At 38.3% G+C, this 13,879-nt stretch overlaps 1 protein-coding gene across 1 annotated transcript; it reads left to right on the top strand.

Annotated features, from left to right (window-relative positions):
* Positions 1–10,629: 10,629 nt before the first annotated feature.
* Positions 10,630–12,733, top strand: LOC124167346 (myb/SANT-like DNA-binding domain-containing protein 4). The gene is made up of 6 exons (XM_046545347.1): positions 10,630–11,264; positions 11,574–11,756; positions 11,853–11,895; positions 11,977–12,033; positions 12,236–12,361; positions 12,495–12,733. The coding sequence occupies exons 1-6, from the start codon at positions 11,052–11,054 to the stop codon at positions 12,728–12,730; spliced, it is 858 nt and encodes a 285-aa protein (XP_046401303.1). The 5' UTR covers positions 10,630–11,051; the 3' UTR covers positions 12,731–12,733.
* The last annotated feature ends 1,146 nt before the right edge of the window (positions 12,734–13,879 follow it).

Raw genomic sequence — 13,879 nt, 5'->3', positions numbered from 1 at the left:
TCTCGGAGGGGGAGTTTGTACCTGCGCTCTGACAATTAAACGTGTGGAACCAGACTTGTCATCGCATTCTGCCTTCTACGAACCTGGCCCTTCCTGTAAGCTTAGTGCTTACATATTTATAATGAAGGTAAAGCAAACAATTTATTTTTATTTACGTACATTTTCTCTTATTTAAGATTGCTTTCTGGGTTCACTAAGAGCTTTCTTCACCCAATCTTTTTAGAGATGATAGCACGAGTGTACTTGTATCCCTACTGGTCCATATAAGACCTGGAAATATGAGACGCTTGGAAAAAGGAACACGGAGCTCCCATGAATGCAGCTAACACACGATCGCATCCATTTTACGATTGGAATAATAAGCCCTGTGTTTTCTAACATTAAAATGCAGTCATTCTGGTGATTTTGCATACAATTTTATTTATAATGAAGATTGCGGAAAACATCAAATGAGAGTTAAAATCATGCATTGATAATCTGCGACACTGATATGCCACAGCTGGATAATTTGGAGTATTTGAAAAGGGATTATACGCAAAAAAGTAGAAAATTCACCACAAAATTCAGCTTCCAAAAAGGCAAAATGTAAAGTCATACCACACTCAGCCAAACATTTTAAACAGCATGTGGGAGGCATATGACCAATATTTGTTACTAGTTCTCACCAATTTTTAAACCATAAAACTCTTTTGATGAACTTTAAACTGTCAAAATAACCTTTAACGCTTTATATATGTTGATCATTTATAATTAATGCCGCAGCTGGATAATTTGGAGTATTTGAAAAGGGATTACAGCAAACTCTTGATTTTACGAAGTTTTCAATTATACGAAGTGATATTGTGGTCCTGGCGAAAAGCCTATGCTAAATACATGGCACTATTGGATTATACAAAGTTTCGATTATATGAAATGATTTGAATTTACGAACCTCGGCTTGGTCCCTAGGAGCAAATGGCATTCGTTTATACGAACTACGGCGAAAAATTTGTCAACCAAACTAGTTACGCCGGCATAAAAAGCTAAAAAATCAGCGCTTCCAACTGTGGTCCATCAAAAGTGCGAAATCGTAAATGATAATGCAACTTTGGAGATAAATGGATCGCCAAAAACCTCACTGTGGGAATTTAGGGGAAGTAGGAGTTCAGTAAAAATATCGCGGCTGACATTATGCCCCTATTTACGTGCCTGTTCGTAAACATATCATCGACAATAATTCGTAGTTTAACATGTCAGGAAGGTCACTCAGGGTATTTCTTACACTCCTACTTAAACCCTGCGTAATTGAATCATACCACGAAAATGTCACAAGTCCATAAAAATACTCAAATTTCAACATTCTTGCAGGTTAATAATCTATAATAATAACCTCGTGACAACACTTTTCTCATTAACAGTTGGAAATATGAGGAAGGAAGAGAATTAATGCACTCGGTGATAGAGGAAATATATTTCATTTTAGACGCTAACGTTATATTTTGGAGGGGGGGAAGGTCGGGGAAAATACTGCGGTTGCCAGCGACAAGAGATGGGGAGAAGTAGTAAGGATATCACTGATGATATCATATTTTATACACGAGCCTATATTGAGGGAGAAATGGCTCCTCTATTGCTAATTCGAATGGGGATTTGATGATTCTGTGCATTAAGTTTTCGCCCAAGCACATTGGTATCTATCCACAAGGCTGTCTGGCTGTCTTTCGTCCTGAAAGCGCTGAATCGTACCGGATGGGCTTGTGCTTAATTCACGAGGGTGCGAAGGGCTTGTCTGTGCCTTGCGAGTGCGTAAGCAACAACCAGTGCTTCTCTGGATCTACAATAGTAACATTTTCTTAGCGAGTGTGTTTGAAATTTGGGAATATGGAGCCTTCACAGCTAAAACAAAAAAGAAGAGTATAACCTTTAGAAATAAAAATGAAAATTATTGAAGAGGAGAAGGCAAAGAGATTAACTAAAAGTGAGATAGCGGAAAAGTTTGGAATCCCACTGTCGACTTTGCCGACAATTCTAGCAAACAGCGGCAAACTACAAGAAAAAGTGGGGTCGGGTGTTTCGCTGAAAAGGAAATATCTGAGCTGCGCCAAGTTCGCGGAGGTTGAAGAGGAGCTATACACTTTCTTTTGTAAGTGCCGTGAGCAAAATCTTCCAATTAGTGGACCAATATTACAAGAAAAGGCCGAATACATAGCCTTGCAACAGAAAAATTGACGATTTTAAATGTTCTGGTGGGTGGTTGACTAATTTTAAATCAAGATTCAACATTGTATCGCTGAAGATAAGTGGGGAAGAAGGCTCTGTTAGTACTGAAATTATTGATAAATGGCACATCGATAACGATGATATACTTCAAGAATATAGTCCCAGAGATCGCTACAATTTTGATGAAACTGGGCTATTTTCTAATACATTACCTGACGCAACCCTGGGTTTCAAAGGGCAGGGGTGCCATGAGGGGAAAAAGAGTAAAGTGCATGTTACTGTGGGGCTGTGCGTCAACCAAACAGGCACGGACAAAATCAAGCCCGTTGTCATTGGGAAATTTGAAAAGCCACGGTGCTTAAAACATGTAAAATTGGAAGCCATCCCAGTTTTTTACCATGCAAATAAAAACAGCTGGATGACCCGAGAAATTTTCCAGCAAACAGTTATACTACAGAGAAAAATTGCTGGAGAGAACCGCAAAACTTTTTTAATAATGGATAATGCCACCGTTCATAAATACGTGGAAGATCTAAAATTGGCTAATGTTCGAGTCCTCTTTTTACCCCCGAACTCGACTAGCAAGTCCCAGCCCTTGGACCAAGGCATTATCCAGGATTTTTAAGTCCTATACCAGAAGGAGCTTGAGCGGTATTACTTGCGATGGATCGGTATGTATACATTCATCTATTTTGCTCATGTGCGTTTGGATATCGATTTAGATATTTTTATTCATGATTATCATTCTTTCAAATCTATTTGCTACTTTTAGAAATGGGAACAGAAATGAATAACATCCCGAAATGGACGTTGATACATGCAATCCACGCCATAGCTGAGTCCTGGAGAGAGATTTCCTCCACTACCATCGCAAATTGCTGGAAATCGGCCGGATTCCCTCCGATAGCGCATCATGAGGATGTTCTCGAGGTTAGTAATTGATACAACTAACCTAATAGTAATTTTACTGCTTTAATATCACGGCTCTGGTTGAATCGTTATGTTGTACCTTCAGGAAGCCGCGGCAGATGAAATCGCGGAGGAGATTAGTGGCTTAAAAGAAGATTTTAAAAAATATTTGGAAAAAGCAGGAGCACAGCGCGCAACAGCTAGTGATTATATTGTGCTAGATGATGATCTCCAGGCTTGCGATGATTCGACGCCGGTGCCTGCGTCCGAAGAAGCAGCGGCCGGGACTAGTCATAATAGCAGTGACGACGATGATGAAAGTGAGGAAGTAATTCCACCTAATAAAAAAGAAGTATACGCTGCCTTCCAAACATTCAAGACATTTTGATCTGGCTAACGATTTGGACCCCCAATTTAATTACCACATATGCAAGTTAGAAACCATGGTGGAAGCGGCAATGGAGAAGGGAAAAAGCAAAAAAATAACAGATTTTTTTGGGTAATATCTTTTCGTGTATATATCTAGGCCTTTGTGAATAAACAACTTAAATATCTCAAGTATCAGGCTCTATTTACCGCCAATTTATTTTTCAGGCTTCTTGTAATGAAGACGCACTTCCAAGTCTAACCATCAACTTTCTTCTCATGCGCTTCCCCATTTTCCCATGCTGAGAATTCTTTCTTTCCCAATTCTTTGTTTACTCCCTCCTGCCGCCTTTGGCTGATCTTGCTGACACCCACCTTACGCATCCCAAACCCCTCCTTCCCCAGCATATCCCATTCACTCCCTTCCTAAGGTCACGGAGCTTGCTTGCGTCGCAACAAAATACGGCCCCCAAACGTAGTCTGAGGCAGAGCTGAAGGACCTTTCCCCACCCTTCTTTCTCCTGCCCCCTTCACCTCTCCTTATGCTGACCACACTTATTTCCTCGGGCAATCCCCATCCCACTCCTATTCACCCCATCCACTGGGAATGTTCTCCGACTGTAGAGAAGGGCATGGTTCATATTTACTGGCAAGGGGGGGTAAGTTTTTAACCGGAGAGAGGCTGGAGAAGTATCTTCCATTGTCAGGGAAATGGTGCCGTGCTTATAAAATTGTCGCTCTTCTTCTCTGCTGACTTAAAAATTGAAATTTAATTATTTTCTTTGCGCTTTCCACTCTATATGTATTTACGATTATGACACGCCTATTTTTTAGTGCTAAAACTAAGAAAATCTTTTCTCTATGTCAATGATCCTTTGCATAACTTTCAATACGGCGGAAAAAGAAACACGAAAACTAAATGAGGTGAAGGTACAGGTTTTTGCGTATCATTTTTGGGAATCCACGCAAGTGAACCAATATTTCACCACGTTGAGAAATGTTAAAACGTCTCTTGTAGGAAAACAATCAATGTGGATAATAACGTTTCTCTCCCTATTTCTCCGAAACTGTAAGATGTTTCTCCTGTCGTTTTTCCGGTTGGAACCTTGCTCCTGTCGGCATAAAAGGAGAAAAACATACTATATGAACAGGTCACCTCACACCCAGTATGAAAAATATGGTCCTGATGAAAAATTAAGTCTTTTATGGCAACGTCTGCAAAGATGATGGAGCACAGTAGTCGGACGGATAACGCAAACAGAATTTACTTCAAATATTCGCCAGAAGATAATCACATCCTACCTTATTTATGATCGTAATTGAATCTCAGTGAAAATAGAGCACATTCTGCTGAAAATACGAAGTAACTCGAAATATTAACTTACGAAGGTTATTTTGGTAACGGGCTAAGGCCCTTGTTTTTCTTTTTTTCTCGTCACTTTGCGATAGAGGGCGTCCGACATAAATGGCGGTTAGGCTGGCTGCCGCTATAATTCCGTGGGTGTCAGAAACAAATATCTATACTTAGCATACTTAATAGTTGCTATTCGCTCCTAACCACAAACTTATAACATTAAATTCTCATAATAAACATTGCAATTCATTATTTGATTACGTTTCCTAAACTGGTCAGGAATTTCTTTAGCGATCGTTGATGTTGAAGTATGAACAAGAAATGGGAATTTTATGGTGGTATAATTATTTAACGATTTTTCACATCATAAATCGATAACAAAAAGCCTTTTCTATGAATTATACCGAGAATAACCACCAAAAACATTTAAATAAGGCCAATGAAGACAAAAAATGGCGGAAGAAACAAAAGCGAGCATTTTCTCGTGACTTATGAAAAAGGTTTGAATTTACGAAACTCGATTTTACGAAGTGCCAATTTTCCGGTCCCACTGACTTCGTAAAATCAAGAGTTTACTGTATATGCAAAAAAAAAGTAGAAAATTCACCACAAAATTCAGCTTCCAAAAAGGCAAAATGTAAAGTCATACCACACTCACAATCAGCCAAACATTTTAAACAGCACGTGAGAGGCACATGATCTAAATTTGTTATTCATTGTCACGAATTGCTAAACCATAAAACTCCTTTGATAAACTTTTAACTTTGTCAAAATAACCTTGAATGCTATATATATTGATCATTAATTACACTGGGAAACAGCCACTTTGCAGTCTTAGATCTGTAACTTTTTTCTGACTAACTTTTGGTCTCTGAAAGATTCTCCTGGTTCATTTTCGGGGTATTACTCTAAAGAATCTCGTAAGACCCTCATTGCAATTCTCTCTCCTGCATGTTCCATTCATCGTGAAATAAAAATGCTGGAAGATGCTCATGTAAAAGTTTTCGGCAAAAGCAAATTTATGAAAATAATATTTGCGAGACAAAAATGAAAATTTGTTCCAGTGCAAACAATTAAGATTAATCGAGGAAATTAATTATGAATTGTTAACATCATCAGGTAGTTTGGGAGAAGATATTTTGTGAGAACAGAAATTTTTAAGTTGTCGTCATCTCCTAGCAAAGGAGACGGAATACATTTTCCGTCTTCCATGAATCATATAACGTAGTATCGCCAGAAATGGTTCATCAATTATATCACCTGTTAAACATTTTCACTATGCAATACATGATCGATTTTAACCCTTTTACTGCAGCAGCCTATTTCAAGTGGGATGTACAAAGACTGCAAGGCTATTTTCCGGAATTAGCAACATTTCAGGTTTAAAAATTTCTCAGCTACTTAATAATATTTAATACTTCTAGATTTTTTCCCAATTCCTAAGATATATTTATATCTTATAACCATAGATAGATTAAGGGGGTTTACTTAAATTACAGCCGATAAAAAGGCCACAATCACAAAAAAAGTGAAAAAATTTCGCTCAACCAGCAAGGACTGATATATCAGCCTGTTGGCAGTAAATGGTTATATCAATTTTTCAAATTGTTATCTAGGAAATGTTTAAATGTTTGTTCAGAAATACCCCCCCCCCCACCACCTTCCCCCTACCCCCCCACCTTATCACAAATCTATTTACGCTAGGCTATTTCTTTTTGTATCACCCCTTGCGAAATATGGAATCAATAGGGTAGTTACCTTCATCTAAGGAAACGAAAGGCATTGATTGCGATTCCTTACCCACCATTAGTGTATTCATAATATACAAATTATTTGGTTTGAGAAATTCCAGTTTAGACGAATGGCAATGGTCCATTTTAACCTCATTTGAAAAAGGCCAGATTGGTGCCCATACGATTCCACTCCACGTGACGTCACAGGGACCTAGTTTCTATACGAGTAGATAGGAGTTTTACATCGTCCGAGATTACCAATGCATGCATGAGGAACAGAGCTCAGGGAAACGTCTCTCAATAATCACCTATTTAAACTGCCTTTGGTCGGAAAGTTTCCTTCGTTTGATAGGGTATTAATAATACTTATTTCAGCCAAGCGCTACCTGCTAGCAGGGTACTCTGCTACCTGCTAGCAGAGTACCCTGCATCGTATCAGCACACATACCCTTGCCCCAAGGTAACCTCACACGGCAACAGTGGGAACCTGAATGAGGTCACACTGGCTTTTCCTGACATTCATACCTAGCAGTCACATTTTTGCACGCTTGAGAATTTTCACTTTTCATTTAAATTTAGGTATTCCTCATATGGAAACGTAACCACGTCTTATCAGATCCCTCTGAGTACCACGCCGAGAAACTCGAGCCTAAATTCAAAGGTCTGTACTGTGTCATGAGGAAAGTGTCCCCAACAATTTACCGGCTCGAATCTCTACGTGAAAAGAAGGAATGCACCGTGTACATCGAAGACCTCCGACCCGTTTCGCTAAAGTATTGGTTTTTTTCAGAGGGGATGTAACGGGTAAAGTGCGCCTTTCATGGCCCCACTAGATTCGGGGCTGGCGCACAACGCAATGCAAGACCCGGAGGAGGAGTGGGAGCTGGTCAGCGACGTGTAGGCAGTCTGTCACGAGGAGCCGCGGGCAGTGGGTCGTGCTGAGCTGGAGAGCGTGGTCGAGGCCTGGCCGCGTGTGCTTTTGTGATAGAAATTGAAATTGTGATAGTGTACCTTAGGCAATTAAACCTTTTTTTGTTACAAATTCAAAAGGAAATACTATGAAACATTGCTACACATATGACGAACGGTTGTGTGATGCCTTTTCTCATTGGGCTAAACTTCAGGGTGTTTATAATACGTATGTTTACCTTGTAATCTCTAGTTTTTTTTCGGAGTGGAATCCATCATGATTGCATGAATCGTTAGAAATTTACTCTGTAATTAAAGGATCCACATTTGAGATTTTAAGAGTTGTGACTAAAAATCGTGAACATGAAGACGAGAAGCTCGTAGTTTGGTAAGGATGAGCCTGTAAAAGAGAGGCGCTAACTTCTTTACCAGAGCATGTTGTCAGCAGCAATACCGATAGTCCCTCAATCATAATGAAACTTGGGTCAACGGAGATCATCTCGGACAAAGAAGGGGGACGGAACGACACCTCTATGGGTCATTCCATGTCAGTTCACCCAGGCATGGCACCCACCGACTCGGATTTCAATGAAATTTTTGTCACTAGCTGCTATCACCTATTTAATGACTCATGCAAAATAGTTCCTCTCTCACTCTCATAGTTTGCAAGATATGAGGAGTCGAAGTTTGAGATGTTTGCTCAGAAGTGGCGCTAGTGGGAGTCAAATTCCAGAGTGCAGGGCACAGGGTAAAAATTCATAACTCAGAAACCACTTAATATGTTTGAATGAAATTTTGACCCCTTGTCTATCCAAGTACATTGCTTCCATAGTAATGTCTTTTATTCCCCTTGCGTTGTTATGTTAGCCAAAATGATGTCAACAGTTGTTAATTAACCGATTTCTTAAGCTCAAAAACATTACTTCATATTTTCAGAATTATCACCAAAAGGCAGAGCAGTTAACTCATCCAATTTTTTTTTAAATTGAAGGTTAATATGTGCTCCAATAAACTGTGAAATAAAAATGGTGGTGTTTTGACTGCCACCATGAGTATTTCAGGTTTTACTTTTTTTCTGCCCCCGTGAGAGGGATTTTGGACACGTACTGTAAGATAATAAGTATAAGTGTATCCATACCTTCATGAGGATATATTTGAAATATTGGTCAGTAAATCTAAGACCAAACATGTAGTCTAGTGAATGTGGCTCTTGTTCATACAATTGTTTTTAATAGCAATACTTGGCTTGTGGCAGATGAGGGGAAAAGAGTCCAAATGGCTCAGAAATGTGAAATGATGCTTTTTTCCTGGAATTTACCCATTTTTCAAGTGTTTAGTTTATGGAAAAATTGGTATCAACATACATTAGACTCTTACTGTGCATTAGAGGATAAATGGAAATACTAATTTAATTAAAATTATTTAAATAATACACTTCAGTGTGTTTAAGGCATCTCCTGAACATCTCTGGAGGCTCTGATGGGCAACTAAACGCTTAACAGTACCACCAATTCCATCACATGGGGATTTTCCATATAGGTGCATAAATTTCACTTTCACATCATTTCTTCCTCGTGTTTAGAAATCACTAATCCAAAAAACCAGTGGTCATCATAAGCAAATGCAATGTACAAGTTTGTTAAGATCTGTGAAAAAGTGATTAAATGAGTCCCGCTGAACTGGAGTAGTACAAAGTTAGCCTCACTTTCACAAAAGAAGTACGGTCTTCCAGACCCTTGGTGATGGAAGAGCTGGCAGAACAAATGGTATTACTTAAAGATATGCAGCAGGTTGTCACCAATATCCAAATTCCTTGATGGCAACTGGAGTATTAAATTTCTATTTCACTGGGAGAGATAATGCTGAAATTATGTTCCCTTCTCCCCTGCCTCACATATGATTGTATAACATGACAAACTTGAGAAGGTAATACAATCCCCCCTATTCAGCCTAACTTTCCAGTGTTATTCCATCTCCCCAAGGAATAAGAGAATTAAGTGCAACCTCTACATTAGGAAGAATAAAATGTTTCAATTATCACAGTGAGGGCATGAAAAATCAAAATAGATTCTAGGGTACCACTTTTAGTCTTCTGCCAAGTCTTCTTGTGTGAAGATGCTCCATGGGTGTCCAAGTTTATTCTGTGTGTACGATCAGTGTATATTTACCAGTACATTAATTGTGTGTGCTATGAGTTAGGCAAAGCTGCTCATCGTGAACTTCGACATTAAAAAAGGTTAGTGTCTCCACTATGCTTCAAAATGAGCAAATTGTTGAACTGTGCAGCATTGGAAAAGTAACTGCATCTGATTGCAACACCAGTGGTGCAACTGAACAAAATTGAGATCATGAGTATACTTCAAAAACAGCTGTTACCTCTCAGAAGTGGTGTACCCGGGGAAGTCCTATCCAATGTCTGCAAACATCACAGAATATACTATTTGAAAAAGTATTAAACCTACCAAATATATTGTCTTGATCCTTTTAAGAGCCACAAGAAGAAAATATCAAAATCACAGAGAAATGCAAGTCTTGAATTTGCAGGAAAGGCCTGTAAAATCCCAACTCTTCGGAAATTAGTGCCAGGAATGAAAATATGCCAGCCATGTAGGGAGGAGGTAAAGAAACACTCCAGGTTTGGAAATGAGCTTTCTGATGTTGAAGCAGTAGATAAAGACAGCAATGATAGTATTTTGAATTTTCAAACAACAGTATCCCAAGAAAAATCAACTGAGCTACTTAACAGAACGCTGCAAGATATAGAGGAGTCACCTTTAAAATTTCATGGCATATCATCTCACAGAAGGTCAACCTACGCTAAAAGGAAAGTAGAGTCAGCATGCAGTAATTTTAAAAGGAAAGTTAAAAGAGTTCTTGATAAAGAATTATCTCCAGAAAAGGATGACCCAAAACTCCCAAAAGGACTACTTCAGATAGTTCATGATATGGATGTGCTCATAGACTTAATCAAACAAAAAGTTGACACATCAAGCACTCATCAAGGAAAGGTACATCTGTTATCATTGGTACCAACTTCATGGAGCAGGAAGAAAGTAATGGAAGAGTTTCATGTGAGTGAGTACACTGCCTGCCAAGCAAGAGAACTTTTCAGAGAAAATTTTGTTGAATTCCCTCTCTCCAAAATACAATGCACGGAGCGTTCCGAAGAAAAACTCTGTTGAGGGCACACAGAAATGCTTGGTCTGCGAAAGGACGTGATTTCCAGTGGCCCGAGTCTTGAAATTTTCGTTACTCACCGAACACAAATCGACTTTTTCGTTATCATCGGTAACTTCGTTAGCCTCATAGCGAATTTCGGCATCAACGAATCGCGGAGCAAGTCCTTAATTTTTTCGTTAACAGTACAGCGAGTAATCTTCGTTTCGTTATTCCCGCTGGTGCTGCAGCGATGTCTGTGGCTTTGTACCAAACTAACACAAATGACTGCTCTAACGCAATCGTACCCCAACCCACCGTTACTGATGGTTACTATGGATTCTTACAGTGTTTATTTTTCCTTTGGAGCGACTAGTGCAGCTTAGGAGCAGATTTTTGTAATCATACATAGTAATAAAAATATAATGGAGAGTGTAGGTAAGAAAAGAATGACCAAAGTCTCCGAGAAGCAGCAGGAGCTAATGCTTGAACTTTATACGAGGCATAAAACTATTTTAACCGGAAAGCTTGGCCCTAATGTAACAAGCAAATCTAAACAGAAATGCTGGGAAACTATCGCACAGCAATTAAATGCAGCAGGCCAGGGTCCAGCGAAGGACGTGGAGAAGTGGAAGAAGGTAATGTTTTGCTGATTATGACTGAACTAAATCTTGGAAAATGTAAACATTATTGAAAAACTTCAGTCCAGAAGTAAGTAATGCCGTTGAAGTGAAATAACTTGAACTGTAATCATTTAGATGAAATTAATTGGATGTCTTTGGGAAAAGGTGTTTATTTATTCGGTTCCTCTCTTCGTAATTCATGCTCCTTGTTCTAACGTTCTCATCAAGTCTGTTAACTGCTTTTGAATTCGGAATAGTTTTGCACGTTATAATTCATGTATCAATGGTTAGCTAAAAGTGCTTGCAACATTGATTTTGAGACAGACATGGGCAGACTGGAGAAGCTCAGTTAAAGCAAAAGTGTTGCGTCTCCAGAAATATCATAAAGAGACAGGTGGGGGAGGCATGTCAAAGGAAAATTTAAGCCCATTGGAGGAAAGACTTTTAGAAACTGTTGGAAAAGTTTGTACCTACGGAGATCCAGGTTGTAAGGAATCGCTTGTGGAGGTATTTTTGATAAACTTCAGTGTATTTGAGCAAAGTATGTATGATTATTTTGATTCCTTAGTATTTGTTAACATTACGGAATTTCCATTTTAAAAGGAGGAGATTTCAGTTGATAATGAGGAGGTCCTGTCAGCCATAGGTTTGTAAAAAGCTGTCACCTATTCATAGTTTGTAGCATATTTGGATATAGGGCCTCATTAATATATTTTGTTACTGGTAGGGCAAGTGCTCATGGACTTTGGATGTAGTAGTAGCTTTGAAGATAATACCAATGCAGGTGTGTACTGGAAAATGACAATTTTTCAAACTCAAATACATACAATATGATTCTTGGTTTTCTTATAAACAAGCAGTGAGAAAAGGTGCAATGCACACTTAAGGAATGATAAAAGAGTTTTAAATAAATAACTTGTACTAAGAGATATGCTCTGGTGTGATCAATGCCAATTGATGGAAATTACAATGATTGTATTACACAGTAAGAGAACCCTCCTCGCCCTTGGAAGAGATAGTGCCTCCACCCTCTCCATTTTTGTCAAGGCAGATATCTCCTCATTCTTCCCCAATTAATAGGAATTTTGTGAAAGAGAAGAGAAAACTCAAAGGTATAAAACTAAGAGTGTTTCATAGGTATAATTGAAGTACCTGGTGAACCATGGTGAATTGATAACTACCACATTAATGCTTATATTAATTACTTTAATTTCATTTGTTGAATCTTTCCTTCCTGATTAACAGGCAAGAACATTTCTCCTTATGAAAGAACGAAGGAAAGGCTTTCTCAGATAGAGGAAGAGAAATTGAAATTTAAAAAAGAGATTGAAGGAAAAATGTTAAACGTTCTTAATCAAATTTTAAAATCTTTAAATGACCTCCAACAAACTGAAAGTAGAAAAGCAGCTGCAGCTGAGAAGCAAGCTGATGCTTTTGAAAAGATTTCAGAATGCCTACAAAATTATTTAATAAAAAAGTAATTTGAACCTATGTTACATCTATGGCATCAGATTTGTTTGAAATATTTTAAATAATAACAATAAATATCAATATTTAATTGCCAAAGGATCAGAAAGCAATGAGTGCATTGATTCAGATGTATGGTTTTTAGAAAATAGTAAAAGCATCACCAGCAATATCATTATGTTTACGATGGGTAAAAATGGGAATGGTCAATTCTGCCATCAGCATTTTAGTAGAGGTGCTAAAGAAATGCACTACCATTAGTCATTGAAGTCATTGATTTAGATGCATGTAGAGGTAGAAGTACATACATGGTACACTTAGGGGCAATGTTTGGATGAATACAAAAAGACTTAAGAATTTACAAGTTCTCATAGTAATACTATTTTGAGAGGAGAAATACATACCTTCACTTTATCCATGAAAGCCTTATCAGTTGGGAAATCTTTATTTGTAAGGGAATTTTATAGTAAAGTTGCAGCCCCATACGTTGAGGCCCTATAGGTGATTTCCTAGTTCATACAAATGGTTGGTGCAGATCATTTTGTTTTCAGTTGGAGTACTGGTGAACATCTGAGTTGAAGTAATATTCATTCATGTTGTTTTGTGTAAAGAATGTTTAAATTATGCTCACTCAAGAAAGGGTAAAATTTTTAACTTCTTGAATGGTAATGTCTGCATGGGCTGTTGTTATTGGCATGAGGTATAATTCAAACAACCTTCTTTTGAATACTGAACAATTTCAAGACAGAGGAAGTTCACCAAAAGATTATATGCACTATATGATGCATGGGAGTGGAACAAGCCTTAGTAAATGTTATAGAGAATGTCAGTTGACTCCGTTTAGCGGATGGATCTAATGAGGAAGCAGATGAAGCTAAATTTGTTGACCAAAAACAAATATGGGTATCCCATGAAACATTTGAGTCTATGTGCATCCTTAAATATTTGGCTGAATTATCTTGAGGAATATGCGTGCCATTAATTATTATAATTACACATTGCTGCAGGTAGACTATTGCCTGGTGGCAGCATTAGATGTACATGAATAACAAATGTGTACATCCAAAGTTTCTATCTTTCTAATACACCCATGTCTCGTATAGCGCAATTTTGATTAGCGCAATTTCGATATAGCGCAAATACGTTCCTCGGGGAAACATTGC

This window comes from Ischnura elegans, chromosome 10 (assembly GCF_921293095.1).
Source record: "Ischnura elegans chromosome 10, ioIscEleg1.1, whole genome shotgun sequence".
Taxonomy (NCBI): domain Eukaryota; kingdom Metazoa; phylum Arthropoda; class Insecta; order Odonata; family Coenagrionidae; genus Ischnura; species Ischnura elegans.
The sequence above is the reverse complement of the archived record's forward strand: the minus strand, read 5'-3'. Positions and strand labels throughout refer to the sequence as shown.

Bases quoted from the DNA above. Each gene is read 5' to 3' on its own strand.
- LOC124167346 (XM_046545347.1), top strand. From the start codon at position 11,052: ATGGAGAGTGTAGGTAAGAAAAGAATGACCAAAGTCTCCGAGAAGCAG. The intron at 11,757-11,852 runs GTATTTTTGATA...CCATTTTAAAAG, and splicing joins GTAAGGAATCGCTTGTGGAG to GAGGAGATTTCAGTTGATAA. The intron at 12,362-12,494 runs GTATAAAACTAA...CCTGATTAACAG, and splicing joins AGAGAAGAGAAAACTCAAAG to GCAAGAACATTTCTCCTTAT.